The sequence below is a fragment of the Geotrypetes seraphini genome, chromosome 3 (genome assembly GCF_902459505.1).
Source record: "Geotrypetes seraphini chromosome 3, aGeoSer1.1, whole genome shotgun sequence".
Classification (NCBI taxonomy): Eukaryota; Metazoa; Chordata; class Amphibia; order Gymnophiona; family Dermophiidae; genus Geotrypetes; species Geotrypetes seraphini.
This window is the reverse complement of record NC_047086.1, coordinates 368645748-368665084: the sequence shown is the minus strand read 5'-3', so window position 1 is coordinate 368665084 and position 19337 is coordinate 368645748. Positions and strand designations below refer to the sequence as shown.

At 43.3% G+C, this 19337-nt stretch overlaps 1 protein-coding gene across 5 annotated transcripts in view; it reads left to right on the top strand.

Moving 5' to 3' along the window:
- TMEM178A (transmembrane protein 178A) overlaps positions 1-19337 on the top strand; it is a 100293-nt gene that overhangs the window by 63560 nt on the left and 17396 nt on the right. For all 5 annotated transcript variants that reach the window (XM_033939186.1, XM_033939191.1, XM_033939190.1 and 2 more), the window contains one exon: positions 11640-11753. In XM_033939186.1, the coding sequence (XP_033795077.1) occupies positions 11640-11753 (114 nt within the window). The remainder of the gene's footprint in view (positions 1-11639; positions 11754-19337) is intronic.

The window sequence follows — 19337 nt, the reverse complement described above, 5'->3', positions numbered from 1 at the left end:
GGGGCCATGCCAAGAATATATTTGAAACAAAGACAGGCAAATTTGAACAGCACTCTTGCTTCTAGTGGCAGCCAATGGAGTTTTTGGTAGTAGAGGGTTATGTGGTCCCATTTTTTTATGCCGAAAATCAGTCGCACTGCAGAATTTTGCATGATTCGGAGTCTTTGAATGGTTTTCTTGAGGGACCCCAGATAGATGATATTACAGTAGTCGAGCAGGCTCAAGATGGAGGATTGTACCAGTAGGTGAAAGGATGCTGCGTCAAAATACTTTCTGATGGTTCTAAATTTCCATAGTGTTGAGAAGCCTTTTTTGATCAGTGACTCTTTGTGAATATCTAGAGTGAGGTAACGGTCTAGCGTCACACCCAGGATTTTTTATGGAATCAACGATAGGGAAGGTCTGTACGTTCAGGGAAATTGAAGTGTCTTTGATTTTGTCATTTGGGCTCACCAGGAAGAATTTGTTTTTTCAGAGTCGAGTTTCAATTTGAACTCGGTCATCCATGACTCAATATGGTTCAATGTTGATGCTAGTTGGTTCTTCATTTCGGGTGTCAGGTTTGTTAGAGCATGGACTATGGTGATGTCATCAGCATAGATGTAAAATTTGATTTTTAATTTTTGTAGTAGGGTCGCCAGTGAGGCAAGGTAAATGTTGAACAAGGTGGAAGATAGGGGGAGCCCTGTGGGACTCCGCATGGGTTTACCCAGCAGGAGGATTGATTGTTATTGATATGGACTTGGTACGATCGTTTAGTCAGGAAACCTTGGAACCATTTCAATACATTGCCGGTGAGTCCAATTGACTCCAAGCAGTCAGTTAGGATGGCATGATTGACTAAATCGAAGGCACTACTCAAGTCTAGCTGAAGGATTAGTGCACTAGAGCCTTGGCTGAATAGATTCAGGAGGGAATCCAGCAATGAAGCAATAACTGTTTCCGTGCTGAACCTGGAATGAAAACCTGATTGGTTGTCATGAAGTATGCTGAATTTGTCCAGGTACGATACTAAATCCTGGTTTACCAGGCCTTCCATCAGCTTTACAAAAAGGGGAATGTTTGCAATGGGCCTGTAATTTGAGGACAACTTAATAGATTCCTTGGGATTTTTTATAATCGGTGTGATTAGCATCTTACCTAACTCCTTGGGAAACGTACCAGACAGCAATAGAGAGGAGAGCCAATCGTGTAGCTTGACTTTGAAGGTGACTGGAGCGGCTTTCATGATGTTAGGTGGGCAATTGTCTAATCTGCAGTACGAATCGGCATATTTCGAGTAGAATTTGCAGAATTGGTTCTAGGTGGGGATAGAGAAATCGCTACAGAGCATGTCTAACCTGGGTTCGTCAATGTGTTGGGCGACTGGGTAGTTCAAGTGGTTGGTTGTGGAGGTCGGTAGGTTGGATCTTAGGTTATTGATTTTGTAGTTGAAGAATTCAGCCAAAGCATTGGCCGATGGTGGGGAGTCTGTTATGATGCGGGAAAAAGCCTGTATATCATAAAGATTATTAACTAGTTTAAATAGAGTCTTAGTGTTGGTATTGGGAAAGTTTATTTTTTGTGCGTAAAAACTTGTGAGTTTTGTAGTTATAAGTTTTTTGTATTCTTTTAATTTTAGTCTCCAAGTTGTTCTTCCTTTGTTATCTCCTGATTTTAGCCATTGTCTTTCCAGTTTTCGTAATTCTCGTTTCGCTGTTCCTAGTTCAGCGTCAAACCAGCCATCTAAGTTTTTATTTCTCATTTTTCTTAATTTGATGGGTGCCATTTTGTTTAGAATTTGCATGCTCGTATTGGTCCGGGAGTCTACAGAGAGGGAGTCCGAGTCCATCGAGACCTCATAATGTGACCAGAATTCAGCTGGGTTTACCAAGCCTCTGAAAGCTGTCATTTTCCTAGTTCTTTTTGTCCCTTTGGGCTTGGTAGGGGAATGTTTGGCTTGCCAGTTGAATTGGAAATTGCATAGGCAGTGGTCTGACCAGAGGGTGTCAGTCCAGGTGGTTTGGTGCCAGAGCATTTTTGGGTAGACTAGGTCTTTGGAAGAAAAGGTATATAAATAATTATTCCTGCTTCCTGCTTTATCATCTTCTATACGCACTTTTGCTGGCCTCTAGACTGGAGGAAAGGAGGTAGTGATGCCCCTGGTGGACTCTGGTGAGACCTCATTTAGAATATTGTGTACAATTCTGTAGGCCGCACCTTCAAAAAGATATAAAAAGGATGGAGTCGGTCCAGAGGAAGGCTATTAAAATGGTATGTGGTCTTCGTCATAAGGCATATGGGGACAGACTTAAAGATCTTAATCTGTATAATTTGGAGGAAAGGTGGGAGAGGGGAGATATGATAGACATTTAAATGCTTACGTGGTGTAAATGTGCTTGAGTCAACTCTCTTCCGTTTGAAAGGAAGTTCTGAAATGAGAGGGCATAGGATGAAGTTAAGAAGTGATAGGTTCAGGAGTAATCTAAGGAAATACTTTTTTTACAGAAAGGGTGGTAGATGTGTGGAACAGTCTCCCGGAAGAGGTGATGGAGACGGAGACTGTGTCTGAATTCAAGAAAGTCTGGGATAAGCACGTGGAATCTCTTATGGAGCACTGGGCATAATTTGAGGTTGCAGGGAGGAAGACTCAGGAGCAATGTTAGGAAATTATTTTTCACGAAGAGGGTGGTAGATGCCTGAAATGCCCTCCCAAGGAAAGTGGAGGAGAGGAAAACGGTACTAGAATTCAAAAAAGCGTGGGATAAACATAGAGGATCTCCTAATTAGAAAACAAAGAATGTAAATTAAAGAGCGAAGGCCGGTACTGGACAGACTTGCAAGGTCTGTGTCCAATATGTGGTGATTTGGTGTAGGATTGGGCTGGGGAGAGCATCGTCAATGTGAACTCCGCTAACTTGGAACATGAGGATGTTACTGGCAAGACTCTATGGTAGCTATCCTGCAAACAGGATGGTTGGATAGGCTGGCGAGAGCTTGGACAGCAACTTCAGCATTTGAAACCTAGGACAATACCAGGTGGACTTTACAGTCTATGATTCAGAAATATCAAAGAAGAGACAAGTTAATTTAATCATGTATTTGTAATAACTAATGGGCAGAGTGGATGGACCGTTCAGGTCTTTATCTGCTGTCATTTACTATGTTACCTGGCAGAAACCCAGTGAGTAGCAACATTCCAGAGCTGAGATTGTGATGTCATAATGTCTCATTCCACCAATGCCTAAGAGCCAACCTCAGCAGTGATGTCACAAAGGCTTGATTAGATGGTAACTTCAGCAGCTGGAACCTAGGACAATACCAGGTGGACTTTACAGTCTATTTTCCAGAAATATCAAAGAAGAGACAAGTTAGTTTAATCATATATTTTTATTGGGTATAACCGTTTAGGTCAGGGGTGTCCAACCTGCATCCCGAGGGCCGCATGCCCAGCCCCGTGAAGTATTTTATGCGGCCCCAGTCGAGGGCAATGCAGTGTTTTCCTCTGTTGCCCCGGGTGTTTACCGTCTTGCCAACTTCATCGTTTGTGTGACCCCAGAAAAAAATTTTTTTCGGTCATTGAGGCCCAGGGAAACCAAAAGGTTGGACACCCCTGGTTTAGGTCTTTATCTGTCGTCATTTACTATGTAATATAAAAGGAGCCCTCCATGGTTCACCCCGCAGAGGAAAAGCGGCAGAGAAAGAAGCAAGTAAGAAGCACAGCTCACTGACCCTGCCTGTCAGCTGTTGGATAATGCATGGAGCTTGGGGACAATAGACAGATCTCTTCAGGCAGTGTTGGCTCTGGTCCCCGCTCTCCCCACACTCTTCTTTCTGTTAACAGCTGACTTACTTATTAGGGCAAGATTTGCCTTGGGAGCCATTGAATTAGCACATCTCACAGGACCATCTTCTAAACGTTTTTGCCTGAGTCAAGTGCCAAGTTCTCCTGTGCTTTCATTGTTTCATGATCATAGTGTTTAGAAAACTACAATTAATTTGAAAAGAGACTCACTCAGTGTTACGCACAGTATTACATCCCTCCTAGGCACGGGAAAGCTGAAACTTACATGACAATTTTTATTAAAACCCTGCTGCCGTTTCTAATTATTAGATGTTTGAGATTTTATCTGCTTCCCAAGACATGGTTTTATCTCACCGGAAACATATGAATTTCTACTTCTCAACGATGCATAAATAGTGTAGCATTTGCAAGTGGGATAAGCTGTTGTAGAAAGAGAAATCCAGAATATGATGGGGATGGAACTCACTTCCAGATTTCATCCGTTTTGATTTCTTTCTTTCTTTTTTTTAATCTTTATTAATTTTCAAAACTAATACAAAGTGCCAGGAATTATACAGACATTAATAAACAAAATAAGCACTTAAATTCTACCAGTAACAATGCAGAAGAAAAATGTCCCTCCTCTCCCATCCAACAATTTAATCAAGAAATAAACCAGAAAAATATCCCCCCCCACCCACCCACTCCGTCCTGGATATGTATAAAAATAACAAAAAATTTATATAAACATCCGTTTGATTTCTGATTTTCTGGCATTTCAAAAAAGTCTGAAAGCCTACTTCTTTCGACTTGCCTTTTCAAATTAGGCCATTTTGTAATTGCTTGGTTTTAATTATTTTAAGGTATAGATTTAAGGTTGTTTACTGTATGCTGTTATTTTATAATGATCTGCCATGTTCTGTTTGTTGATGTATATCATGTTTTGTTTTAATTATGTATGTATTGTTGTTATCTGCATAAATGTCTGATATGCGGGCTATATGTATAACAAATTAATAACTAAATAAAAAATAAAAACTTGCAAGGTCCATGTAGCCTGCACTTTTTTCTCTTTCTGTTTAATAATGCAGAATCTTAGATCTTCAGCATGACCCTGTTTATTCCAGAACGGGTTTATACATTCGGCATCTTCACTGGGAAAACTTCCATGCATCTGCATATTTCCATATGCAGTTCCTTAGGAGGGGAAAATGTAAATGGCGTTTAAAAAGATCTCTCTTGCCAGTCACAATTAGGTACCTATTACAAAAGCACTTCTAATTTAAAGCTTAGGCCAGGGTTTTAAAGGCCTAGATTATAGGCACCTAAGTCCTTTAAAGAATTTTATATTTGTTTATTTAAAAGGCTTGCTAGATCGCCTTTTCATTGGTCAAGGTGGTGTATATGCTAAGACAAAATTAAAAAGTTAGAAAAGGAACTCCATAAAATCAAAGATAAGTCTCATTCATGCAAACAAAGAAGCATAGCATCTTTGTGTTCAAAGGACTCATAGATCCCACCGAGCCCACCCAGTGAAACCTGAAAATAGTAAGTTTTAAGTGCTTGTTTAAAAGCAGGGAATGATGCCAAGTTTTTGATGGTATTGGGAAGAACATTCCAAAGTTTAGGGCATAGATGGTAAAAGGCAGACATTGGTGGATTCATCATAAGTTTCAAGTTTATTTATAGTTCGGTATACTGACCATCACAGGTTTACAATATTAAAAATTTTTTAAATGGTTAAAAAAATATATACGGTATATACAGTGAAACCTTGGTTTGCGAGCATGATTCATTCCAGAAGCATGCTTGTAATCCAAAGCACTCATATCAAAGCAAATTTTCCCATAGGAAATAATGGAAACTCAGACGATTCATTCCACAACCCAAAAACCTTAATACAAAATGCTATGCGTACTTATATTGCAAGACCTCACTCATTTAGAACAGTCACTACACTCCCGCAGCATCAGAGAGAGAAGAACCATCGCTCAGTTGTGATGTGTGTATACTGTAAGTACTTGTATTGCAAGACATTGCTTGTATATCAAGTTAAAATTTAATAAAATGTTTTGCTTGTCTTGCAAACCAAGTTACTTGCAATCCAAGGTTTTACTGTATATATTTATATGTAAAATAGAAATAAAAATGGGACAAGTAGAGGCCAAGACAAGGACAAAATTTAGACAGGTTAGAGATGAAAGGAGCATGGAGGAAGGGAGATTTAAATTACATTAAGAAAATAAAAATAAAAGGAAGGGAAGAGGGAGAGGGTAAAACAGGAGGAAGAAAAGGAGGGGGTCGCTTCTTAAAAGCGGTTCTCTATTTGGTTTTTATTTTCCCTTGATCAAGAGGGCAGAAGAATGGTTAAATGGTGAGCATCTAGGGAATGGAGGGATCTTGTGGGAGTATAAGCTCATTAAATTGGAAAGGTACCGGCGCCCGAGTCCTTTTCCGCCCCTAAACATGCCTACTTTGGAGTTAGGTGACTTTAGGCACGCCTATCTTTTGTAGAATCATGCCAGTTAATTTTTACTTTTTTACAATTATGAGCTTGTTAAAATTCATAATCGAAGCCATTTTACTAAGCCACAATAGAGGTTTCTACCATGCCCAGGGCGCTAAATACTCTGATACTGCTCCGATGTTCTTAGAATTCCTGTGAGTATCAGAGCAGCATCGGAGCATTTACTGCAGCTTAGTAAAAAGGGTGGGGGAGGGTAAGTTAGGTGCTTAGCTTCAGGCACCTCTTATAGAATTTCCTCCTGAGTGTGCTATAGAGTAGAGAATGACACGGGGACACATTTTTCCCATCCCCGCAGGAACTCATTTTCCCATCCTGCCCCACGAGTTCTTTTCCTAGTAACATAGTAGATGATGGCAGATAAAGACCCGAATAGACCATCTACTCTGCCCAACCTGATTCAATCTAAAAATTTGTTGGGTTTTTTTCTTCTTCTTCTTAACTATTTCTGGGCAAGAATCCAAAGTTCTGCCCGGTACTGTTCTTAGGTTCCAACTACTGAAGTCTCTGTCAAAGTTCACTCCAGTCCATCTACACCAGGGCTGCCCAAGTCCAGTCCTCAGGTTTTCAGGATATCCACAATGAATGTGCATGAGAAAGATTTTCCTGCATTACCTTCTTGGTATGCAAATATCTCTTATGCATATTCATTGTGGATATCCTGAAAACCTGGCCTGCCAGTAGATCTCGAGGACCGGACTTGGGCAGCCCTGATCTACACCATCCCAGCCATTGAAGCCCTCCCCAGCCCATCCTCCCCTAAACGGCCATATTCAGACACAGACCGTGCAAGTCTGCCCAGTATTGGCTTTAGTTCTTCAATATTTACTATTATTTTCTGATTCTAGATCCTCTGTGTTCATCCCATGCTTTTTTGCCCCATTCCTGCAAGCTCCATCCTCACCTGCGCAAGCCTCACTTTAAAATCCTAAGTGTTCGAGGCTTGTGCGGTTAAGGCAGAGCTTACAGGAATGTGGCAGGAACAGCGACAAAACTCGCGGGAACGGGACGGGGAAATTGCATTCCTGCGGGGACAGGGAAACATTTGTCCCCCCCCCCCCGTGTCATTCTCTACTCTAGAGCAGTAGTTTTCAATCCTGTTTTCAGGATACCCACAATGAATATGCATGAGAGAGATTTGCATGCTAAGAAGGCAGTGCACGTGTCTCTCTCAGGCATATTCATTGTGGATATCCTAAAAACTCAACTGGCCAGGAGGTCCCTGAGGACTGGGGTTGAAAACCACTGGCGTTGTCCAGCACAGAGTGTTGAGCAATGTTGGTAATGGAATATGACTCAGCCGGAGCGAGTTTTCCTAAATGGAGCCGCGACAGATTTACAGAGCAGATGGCATTAGTGTGGAAGTCCGTCTCCTACTGAAGCTTAGAGCTCCTGGGAGGAGTATGGAATCATGTCCGTAGGACTGTCTGAACAAATTAGGCTATACTAGGGCTGCCCAAGTCCAGTCTTCGAGATCTACTGGCAGGCCAGGTTTTATGGATATCCACAATGAATATGCATGAGAGAGATTTGCATACCAAGAAGGCAGTGCAGGCAAATCTCTCTCATGCATATTCATTATGGATATCCAGAAAACCTGGCCTGCCAGTAGATCTCGAGGACCGGACTTGGGCAGCCATGGGCTATACCTTCCCTAGCCATGATGCCTATAGCTGGGAGTCGAGGCCCTGATTTGCTTGATCATCGATTCTGTTCCTTTTTTTTTTTTATTGTTGTATTTTATTTTCTGCTTTGTTCTCCTTTTTTAGGCTGCTAACTACACTCTGTTATTGTAACCATGATTTTAATGTTTATTTAAAAATTTATATACCGCATAAAAACTATGCAGTTTACAAAATTTACATGCATACATATTTAAGAAATGCTAAACATGTTTCAACAAGACATTAACTAACGGTGTCATTATTAAAATCTCCTTTTAAATTTATCCTATAAGATGGAAACACAAAATCCCCATAAAATCATTTACAGGACAGGAAGGCATTGACAAATAATTGTGTTTTCAACATTTTCTTAAAAGTTCGGTGTCCCATCACAGAATCGCAGAATATTAATTGTAAACTGCCCTGTTGACCTGGCCACAGAACAGTGAGCAAAAATAACCCTCCCAATGTACATTCTAAGGATATGCGATACCATATTTTATGGTATCTGTCCAAACCGGAATCATTCTGTACTAAATGCCTCAGGAGGACAGGATTTTGCATTAATTCATTACTTTTTTTTTTTTTTTCCCAGTTTTAGCTCAAGGCAAATTGCATTCTGGTATAGTGTGTATTTTTCCTGTTTCCGGAGAGCTCACAGTCTGAGCTTGTACCTGGGGTAATAGAGAGTTAAGTGACTTGCCCGTTTGCAATCAGCCACACTAGGGGCCCCCGTTTTACTAAGCTGTGCTATGTTAGCGTGTGGGTTTCCTGTACGCCGAGGCCACTTTTTAACATGGCTCTAAAATGGCCACAGTTTCCGTTTTCTTATTAATGGCCACGTGCTAATTTCAAATTTAGTCAATGGTTGTTTGGCCTGTGAGCCCTTTACTATCACCTATCTACTAGACAGTAGGGTAGGGTTGCCAGATTTCCTCTATATAAAAAAAAAAAGAAGACACCTGGTTCCTCACCGTTCTGCCCCAGTCCCGCCCTGTTCGACTGTCGACATCCAGCTTCACCCTGTTCTGTCCCCAGACCCACCCCCACCCAGCTCGGGATTGCATTTGCGCATGCACGGACGTCGACCCAATGATGTCACAAGCCGGGTTTTGGAAATCCCTCTGGGCACCTGGCACAATCCCCTAAAAAGAGGACATGTCTGGGTTTCCCCGGATGTCTGGTAATCCTACGGTAGGGGCTGCTGTAATGTGCAATGTGTAATGTGCACAGGGCCAAGCCTACTCTCTGCATCCAAACATGCTGTGCTAAAAAATAAAATCTCCAGAGAGAAGGCCTCCTGGGCAGGCCGATGGCAGCAGGCTCACCTCGATGCTGCTTTTGGCCGGCCTGGAGGCAGAGGTAGGTGGGGGACAGAGAAGAAAACCCTGGACAGAGGAGAAAGCTGTCTAGACACCCAGAGGATGCTCTAAAAAGAGGACCTGTCTGGGTAAATCCAGACGTCTGGTAACCCTATCTCTTCAGAACCTGAAAAATGCACACTGTACCTAAATGTACTTCAGGCTTGTAGGTGTCTTATATCTTTAGGTATAGTAAGTATTTTTCTGTTCCTGGAAGGAACCCCAGGACAATGGTTTGCTACTTTGAAGTGATGTAGTAAAAGGGGGGGTGAGGCGGTGGTCAGCCCCGGACACCATGTTGGTGGGGGCGCCGGCATCCCTCTTCCTCTCCGCCCCCTTCGCCTATTCCCACACCTCCCCTCACCATGCACACCCTCTCCCCGCCTTCCCCTGTGCCTCTAGTTGTTCACTGCCATGAGCAACTTCGACGTGTTCCTTGCGATCACATCGGCTCTCCCGCTGACGTCACTTCCGGGTGCCGCGCATAGGAAGTGATGTCAGAGGGAGAGCCACCGGGGTCGCAAGGAGCACGTTGAAGTTGTTACTCGTCGCGGTGAAGACTGGAGGTATGGAGGGAAGGGAAGGGGGGAGGCAAGCACGGCAGGGGAGATCGGGGAAGGAGCAGGGGGGTGCAGATGAGTTTCTTTATTTCGGTATATCGTTTACCATTGGAGTATCTAAATGGTTAACAATAATAGCTGCAGCTGACACAGAGTAGAGAACGACACAGGGACAAATTTTTTTCCCCGTCCCCGTGGGAAACTCATTTTCCCATCCCGTCCCGGTGAGTTCCCGGGGAAATTGAGTTCCAACAGGGATGGGGACAAATTTGTCCCCGTGTCATTCTCTAGCACAGAGTCTAGTTTTCCTTTTCAGTTTCACTTTTAGGGCAGATAGAGGGGGATAGCAGCCAATGGAGGATTAAAGACGGGTCAGGCCTTAACCCCTCCAGTGATCAGCTGCTTGATCGGAGCACCTTTTTGTAACTTGGACACGATTGAAACGGATCTAGATAAAAACATGCTTCTTTTCACACATGGATGTTTTCTTCTCATTGGACATCCAGCTATTGAGCTCTCTCCCAGTCTCACCCAAAACACACTCATGCTATATGGGCGAACTGCAGTGTGAAACGTCCAGATTCTGACTTTCCAAAATCAGGATTTGGACATTTTTAGCAGATGGGTGGGGTTTTTTTCAGGCATTGTAAAGCATCCAATTGCTTTGAAAATGGGCACCATAGGGGTAAATATTCAGCCTTTGGTGGTCAGCATTTTTTTTTTTTGGGGGGGGACCATCATTAGACTTAGGTGACGAACGACGGTGGAGGATGTGCTGGGGAGGGCTTCAATGGCTGGGAGGGTGTAGATGGGCTGGAGTAGGTTTTAACTGAGATTTCAGCAGTAGGAACCCAAGCACAGTACCGGGAAGAGCTTTGGATTCTTGCCCAGAAATAGCTAAGAAGAAAAAATTTAAATTGAATCAGGTTGGGCAGAGTGGATGGACCATTCGGGTCTTTATCTGCCGTCATCTACTATGTTACGATGTCCTTCTCCGATGATCTTTCTCTTCTAACAGTATGACCAAAATAAGGTAGTCGTTAATCCATCATTTGGACTTCTAGTGACATGGCTGTTTTATCTCTTCCAGAATCGATTTGCTAGTTCCTTCTGGCAGTCCACAGCATGCATAAAATCCAGTATTCACATTTTTTTATTTCTAGAATTTCTGATTGTATAGAAATAAGCCTTGACAATTAAATAAATATTTTGAAATTTCAGGAAATCTGGAAGCCTGTAACTGCAATCTTTTTTTGTTGTACATATCTTTGGATACACAGTGCTTTGTAATATGATAGTAACATAGTAAATGACGGCAGATAAAGGCCCGAATGGCCCATCCAGTCTGCCTAACCAATATTCTCTCAGATGAATTAGAGTGATGTTTACTAAATGGAATTTGTGTATTAGTGACTTCAGTAAAAATATTTTGTTGAGAAATTAACTATCCCCCTCTTTTATGAAGGCACGCTAGCCGATTAAGCGCGTGCTAAACCCTAAAGCGTCCATACAATATAATGGATGCGTTAGCACTTAGCACGTGCTACATCGGCTAGCACGCCTTAGTAAAAGGACCCCCTATGTTCCATATATTGAAAAATCTTTCAAATTAATACTTTCCCCCAGCACTTTGTTTCCCCCCCCCGTCTGCATGACTTCAGGCTTAAAAGGAATTATGTTCCTGTCCTCTCTCCACTGAGAATTCTGTTGTAGTTCCAGCATGCACCAGGCTGTTTGACAATGTTGGGTTCTGTTTTTTTCTCGAAGGTATTGCTCAGAGATGCACAGCTATCAAGTACCACTTCTCCCAGCCTATCCGCTTGCGAAATATACCTTTCAATTTGACTAGGACAATTCAGCAGGATGAATGGCATTTGCTTCGTAAGTACTCAAAATGCAGGGTTAAAAGGCAAGTCTAGAAACAGAAATGCATTAAATTTGTTCAAACCATTAGGGTATCCTGCTAGGGACTGTGGTAGTCCACAAAGCGTACCATATATACTCGAATATAAACCTATTCGAGTATAAACAGGGGACAGCTGTTAACTCAAATGTAAACCAACGACAGTCATTTCCTACACACACCCACCCACCTTGCAGTTACTGCCATTTCGTCCTTCACATCCCCTGCCCCGCCCCAGCTTGCCAGAAATTTGCATGCAGTTCTTACCTCCTTCGACGGATGCTAATAAACAAAGCTATGTGCTAAGCAAGTGTAGGGCTTGCGCTTTCATGCATGCTCAAGACCTGCCGGCTTCCGCCCTCTCTGAGAGCCTTGGATAGGGTGGAAGCCAGCAGGCCTTGAGAATGCACAGACACTCAAGGCCGTGGACTTAGTGCATAGCTTTGTTAATCAGTATAAGCCAAAGGAGGTAAGAACTGCAAACAAAATCCTAGGAACCATGGAGGGTGCAGGAGGAGGGGGTAGGGAGGAGGGAAACTCGAATATGAACCAAAATTTTGGTTTATATTAGAATATATAATGTACATCTTCAAACATATAAATGGGAATTCTATAACTTGAGGAGGGGCAGACTGACCGTGGGAGTAACTGGGCAGTCCCTGAGGTCTCAGAGCAGTTGGGGGAATAAGCACTCTCCACCAGCTGTCTGCCACTAAGCATCCCCTCCGGCATAACTTCCTACTTTGGCTAGTGGGGGATGCAGCAAAGAGCATGCCGCGAGCTTGGCGGCAGTCAGCTAAAGGGAATTGCTGCTGCTGCCTTATGCTACAGGAACAGGTATTGGAAGGAGGAGCCTTATTGCCCAGGGGCTCAGATCCCTGTCAGTCCGCCCCTGTACTTGAGCGCAAAAGTATACAGAATGGCAGGAAAGTGACAGGAAAGTGTATACTTACATGCAAAAGCACGTAGTAACATAACAGCTAAGCGCTTTTCTGTATAGTGTGTGAATGCAGAGGAGCGTCATGAGCGGGACTGCCACTTACAGAATGCAGTAAGTTACTTGCACCCTCACTGCACCCATGTCTAGTATAACTGCGGGCACCTAAATGCTGATACTGGGTTACGCTAGTATTCTATAATGGCTTCTAGGTACCCAGGTGCCATTAGAGAATAGACTCATCACCGCACAGCACTGGTACACCTACAAGGAGGCACCTACTTATACAATTACCCCCACATTAGACTAGAAAAATGAACAGTGCAATGCAACTGCTTTTGGAGTTTTCTTCTAGCACAGTATGAGGGGGTGCTGAAAAGTTCTCAGCCCAACCAACCAACGTCCTAAATTCAGAGCGCTATTTTGCCACTCTAGCTGAAAAGTGCTATCTTATTTCGATGTGTCAATTTGCAGAAACTAAATTCTATGTTTTTGACATTGTTTCAGATCATTGATTGAACCATATCCACATCATTCTCTTCTTGGTTGGGCTGAGAACTTTTTAGCATCCCCTCAAAGCAACATTCCAGAGCTGAGATTGTGATGTCATAATGCCACATTCCACCAATGTCTAAGAGCCAAACTCATCAGTGATGTCACAATGGCTTGATTCTCCTATACTCGGCTCACATAAGACTAGCCATACTGGGTCAGACCAATGATCCATCTAGCCCAGTATCCTGTCTCTAACCATGACCAATCCAGGTTACAAGTACCTGGCAGAAACCCAAATAGTATGGAGGGGTGCTGAAAGTTCTCAGCCCAACCAACCAACGTCCTAAATTCTGAGCATTGTTTTGCCACTCTAGCTGAAAAGTGCTATCTTATTTCTTTGTGTCAATTTGCAGAAACTAAATTCTATGTTTTTGACATTTTCAGATCATTGATTGAACCATTATCCACGTCATTCTCTTCTTGGTTGAGCTGAGAACTTTTTGACACACCCCCCCTCGTATTATGGTACCTTTCTGCTGCATATAAAAGTGCAATTCTCACCCACCGATTTAGTAGTAGTGAAGAAATGGAGGCAGGAGGGCAGCCATCTTGGATTCCAATTGAAGATGATGCTATTCTATTTGGAAAGGACTGAGTATAAGCAGAAGTCAGTCATGGAAGCAAAAGGTATGGGATGCATTTTATCTTGCTACAGGAATGAGTCTACATAAGGTTACTATACATCCGGGAAAATCCAGACATGTCCTCTTTTTAGAGCACAGTTCTTCAACCGCCGGTCCGTAGAAAATTTCTGCCGGTCTGCGCAGGGCTGGCGAGATCAAGTCGGCAGTTAAATTTCCTGCCGACTGCGGTTCCTCCCGACTGCGGTTCCTGCTGACTAATGTTCCTCCCAGCCTCAGGCGATCAAGATAGGCTGCCAACGTCGGGGCCTTCCCCCTGTGAGTCTCGCCTGTTCGGAAACAGGAAGTTGAAACAAAATAGGCGGGACTCAGAGAGTGAAGGTCCCGACGTCGGCAGCCTGTCTTGATTGCCGCCCCTGCCGAGTTGCTGAAGAGGGCTGCTGGGAAGTTGCGATTAGAATGGAGAGAGCTACAGATTCAGGTGCAGGTGGAGGGAGATGGTCAGCGTGTGCGAGCAAGATCCTGGGGAGCCTTCACAGTGGCTGTCTCCCCTCCCACCAGCTCTCCTATTTGTCAGGGCAGTGATTTACCGGCAACTTCCTGCAGGCAAGTACTGAGAGCTGCTGGAAGGGGAGGAAGCCACTGTAGGAGGCTGGGAAGGTGCTGGATAAAGGGAGAGCTGTTACTGGACTTGAAGGGAGTTAGAAGGAGAGATGCTGCTGGGAGGGGAGGAGAGAAAGGGATGGGAAGAGAGTTAATGTTGGATAGAGGGAGGAGGGAAGGGAGAAGAAGAAGATTCTGCTGGAAGGGGAGGAGGGAAAGGGATGGGAAGAGAGTTAATGTTGGATAGAGGGAGGAGGGAAGGGAGAAGAAGGAGAGATGCTGCTGGGAGGGGAGGAGGGAAAGGGATGGGAAGAGAGTTAATGTTGGATAGAGGGAGGAGGGAAGGGAGAAGGAAAAGAAGGAGGGTAGGGAGAAAGAAAAAAGGAAGGAAACAGCTGGCAGGGAGATTACAGGAGGGGAAGGGGGTCAGGGTGGAATGGAGAGATCAGATGAGGGAAAGGGGAGAGAGAGGAATGAGAAAGTAGAGAGACATTGATGCTGGAAAGGGGGTCAGCAGAGAAATGAGAGAGGGATAAAGATGCTAGATCTGGTGTAGGAGAGATAAAAATGAAGAAGGCAGTGAAGCTGGAATGAATGATGTAAAAAGGAGAGAGGAGGAACAGGCTAGATGGACAGGGAAGACGGGCATAGAAAGAAGTCAGATATATATGGAAGGGGGAGAGGGCAGACATTGGATGGAACGGGCAGATGCTGGAAGGAAAAGAGTGAAAAGAAGATGAAAGCAGAAACCAGAGACAACAAAAGCTAGAAAAAAATAATTTTATTTCTATTTTGTCATTAGAATATATCAGATTTGAAATATATATCCTGCTAGAGACATAACTGGGGACTGCAGTATTCTGTTAGCATGATATTTCTATGTAGCATTCTATAATAACTTGGCTTGTTCAGTTTTCTTGATCGTAGAGGGGATATATGTGAAGGGGAGGGGAGACGGAGTTTTGTTGGTCCGTGCTCTGTATATTTGTATTTATAAAATCACAATTGTTCAGAATATTGTTTCTTTTTATACTTTAATAAAATACGTTCAAAATAAAATCATAATTGCGGCTTGTGCAGATGGGATCAGATGGTTTGCGGGGACCGAGCTCGCGGAGATGGGGCGTAAACGGGGTTTTTAAATTTTAGTCCTAGTAGTTTGCCAGTCCACAAAATAATTCTTTTATTTCTGTCGGTCCACGGGTGTAAAAAGGTTGAAGAACACTGTTTTAGAGGACTGTTCAGGCGCCCAGAGGGATTTCCAAAACCCGGCAGTTTGTCCGGGTTTTGAAAATACTGAGCTTGGAGGCTGCATCTAGAAGCCTTTGCGCAGCCATGCATGTGACATCATTGCATCAACGTCCGCTTATATGTGAAGGCTTCCAAATGCGGCCTTCAGGCTCAGGGATGTTCGGGTGGGGGTGGGGAATGGAATAGAACGGGCATCTTAAAAAAAATCCCCAATGTATTTGTGAGATGCTGCTTTTCACTTTTCATGTGTCCAAATTTCAGTAAAACAGTGAAAGAATATTATTGGATTAGGTATACTATAGGGCCATGTCATGAATTGTGTTGCACATATGAAATTAGAGAAGGTTAAATGGATCTGGACATAGACTTTTCTTTAGGTTTCATTTAGAAGATCCCAATGTATCAATGTGGCACTCATTCCTCTGAAATAGCCACCTAGGACTTTCTCTCCTTTATTTCTGGTCTTAGTATTTTTTAAATTCATTTTAAGTTCCCTCCCTCCAGAATAGCTGTTATCATATATTTTAATGAAATTAACCACCAGCCTTCAATTTGGAAACAGACAATCAAAGCAGATGAACTTCTTTATACGTTGTTCAGTTTGCTGTTGTCTTATTACATATGTGTTTGGGGAGACTACAGTGGGTGGGGCTGGGGCAGGGACGTGTCCTTAATTGTCTGAAAATATGCAGAAAGATCAGCAAAATAGTTGCAGATAATACAAATCTTAATATTTAAATTTAATAACAGGTATGAAATGTCAAAGAATAAAGTGTAAACTTTAGTAAATATATATAGGTTCCTTAGGCACCTAAATTACAGTACTCCCCTGAAATTCACGGGGGTTCCGTTCCAGGAACCCCTGCGAATTTCAAAAAAAATGCAAATGCGTTTTTTGCCTGTCAAAAGGCAGGAGAGGGCAGCTGGAGGGTGAAGACACACAGCTCCTGATTGGTGTAGCCCGACTTTACTACAGGAAGAGGCAGTTGGAGCAGACCACGAATGAGCGAGTCCGCGATTTGCGAACCACGAATTCACGGGGGAACACTGTATAGCGAATTAAAAAAGTGTCTGTAGATGACAGTTATGCTTCTATAGAGGCCTGCAGTCAGTCAGCTTCCTCCTCTCTCACCTCTCCCACTTACCTACAGCCCATCTGCCCCTTTCATACAGCCCATCCATCTGCTCCTCTCTCTCATACGTATCTTTCTCCCTCCAACCCTCAGAGGGCTGTTGATTTTTCTGGCTCATGAGATTGGGAATTATAAGGTGAGCAGGTTCTTCATGAACCTCAGGTTGCTCTAACAGTTTGAGAGCTCCTTGGCTGCACAGTATAATTGGAAGGCACAGGGAAGGGGGCAGAGAGGGTAAGGAAAACTGGGCATGGGAGTAGTAAAGGGAAGGAATATGCTGGACCAGAGCGCAGATATGCCAAGAGTGACATGTATTACCCCATTAAGTGAAATTGAAGGTCAGTGAGTGAGGCTTTTCTTGCAGTTCATTGACAAGTAAAGTCTTAATGACCCATCATGGAGAGTGTGGCACAGTGGTTAAAGCTACAGCCTCAAGCACCCTGAGGTTGTGGGTTCAAACCCATGCTGCTTCTTCTGACCCTGGGCAAGTCACTTAAAGCAGGAAGAATAGTTGTAACCGATTAAGGTCATTCTGGTCTCCCATCAACATTGTGCACACAAGAGCACATTGACAGGATGGATGCCTGGATTAGAGAAATCCAAAGGATAACAGTGTCTCAATTGACTGGAAATTTGGATATCTGCTATGGATCTGCATTTGCCATAATGCATGATGACTTGGGATACAGGAAAGTGCCTGCACAAGGGGTTCCCAAACATCTTACTGATTTGCACAAGCAACAGCGTGCGGTGGTTGTGACCCAGTTCCTGGGACAGTATGAAGAAGATCCGGGTATTCTGGAGAGAATTGTCACCAGAGACCCAGAGATTTATTCACACATCTTCTTTCACCTCAGATAAGTGTTGGAATTTTTTTTGAAGGAATTTGAAAAGTTTTGGACAGTGCAAATATAAGACAACAAAATAATACCGTATTTTCACGCATATAACGCGTGCGTTATACACGATTTTACAAACCGTGCATAACCATGCGCGTTATACGCGTGAGCGCATTTTATAACTTTTTTTTTACATAGTTCCCCCCCCGACGTCCGATTCACCCCGCGGGACCGCTCGCACCCCCACCCGAAGGACCGCTCGCACGCACCCGCACCCCCACCCCGAAGGACCGCTCGCACCCCCACACCTCCCGACTCCGAGTGAAAAAATATTTCCTCCTATTGGTTTTAAGAGTATTTCCCTGTAACTTCATCGAGTGTCCCCTAGCCTTTGTAATTTTTGACAGAGCGAAAAATCGATCCACTTGTACCCGTTTTACTCCATTCAGGATTTTGTAGACTTCAATCATAACTCCCCCTCAACCATCTCTTTTCCAAGCTGAAGAGTCCTAACCTTTTTAGTCTTTCCTCATACGAGAGGAGTTCCATCCCCTTTATCATCTTGGTCATTCTTCTCTGAACTTTTTCTAGTGCTGCTATATCTGGATACTCTGGCTCGGCCCAAAATTTGAACACCTGCCCACACTTTTCACACTACCCACAGGCGATACACTACAGCTCGAGTTCTCATGCAAGGTCCTTGGTATCACTATCGATTCCTCTCTCTCCCTCAATGACCACCTCAACTCCTTGGCAAAATCATGCTTTTTCAGCCTTCACATGCTGAGGAAAGCTAGATCCTACTTCAGCCAACAACACTTTGCCATCCATGTCCAATCCATCATCCTCTCCAAACTAGATTACTGCAACGCCATCTACTTAAATCTATCAAAAAAAAGTATTCTAAGACTCCAGCTAATCCAGAATACTGCAGCCAAACTGATCTTCTCAAAACGCAAGTCTGACCATGCCTCCCCACTCCTTGCCAAACTTCATTGGCTCCCAATAATCTCCAGAATCCATTTCAAATGTTCCTGCCTGGCTTTCAAGATCATTCACGGAATCCTGCCTCCTCTTATCCCACTGTCTTTCAACTCCTCCAGTCCCGACTCCTCCAGAACTGCCCAAAGGCTTAAACTAGCCTTCCCCTCTCCACGCGGCATCCACTATTCAGGCAAACTGGGAAAATCCCTTCTCTTCAAAATCACAGGTCTTTGGAACGACCTCACCACCCCGCTGCGGAACCTGAGCTCCCTTCAGTTATTCCGCAAACAACTGAAAACCTGGCTTTTCAGCAAATTGTAGCTTTATCCTTCCCCCCTTTCTCTCCCCCCTTCTACACATAAGTTCATGTAAAACTTTTTCTTCTTCTCTACCCACTATTTTAAGTTCTTGTAAACCGTGTCGAGCTCCATTCTTATGGAGATGATGCGGTATATAAACTTAAGGTTTAGATTAGATTAGATTAGATAAGTTCTTGTAAGTATTGGACCATCAGAGGTAAACTTCCCTCACTGTTTTTATTTCTTATTATTCTATAATATTACAATTGTTAATTTTCTTTTTTTGTAATATTTCACAATCCATATATTTAAAGTTTTATTTAACTTTATTTAAGTACAATAGGGGATTCTTTGCCTAAATTCATGTTTTGCCTATCACT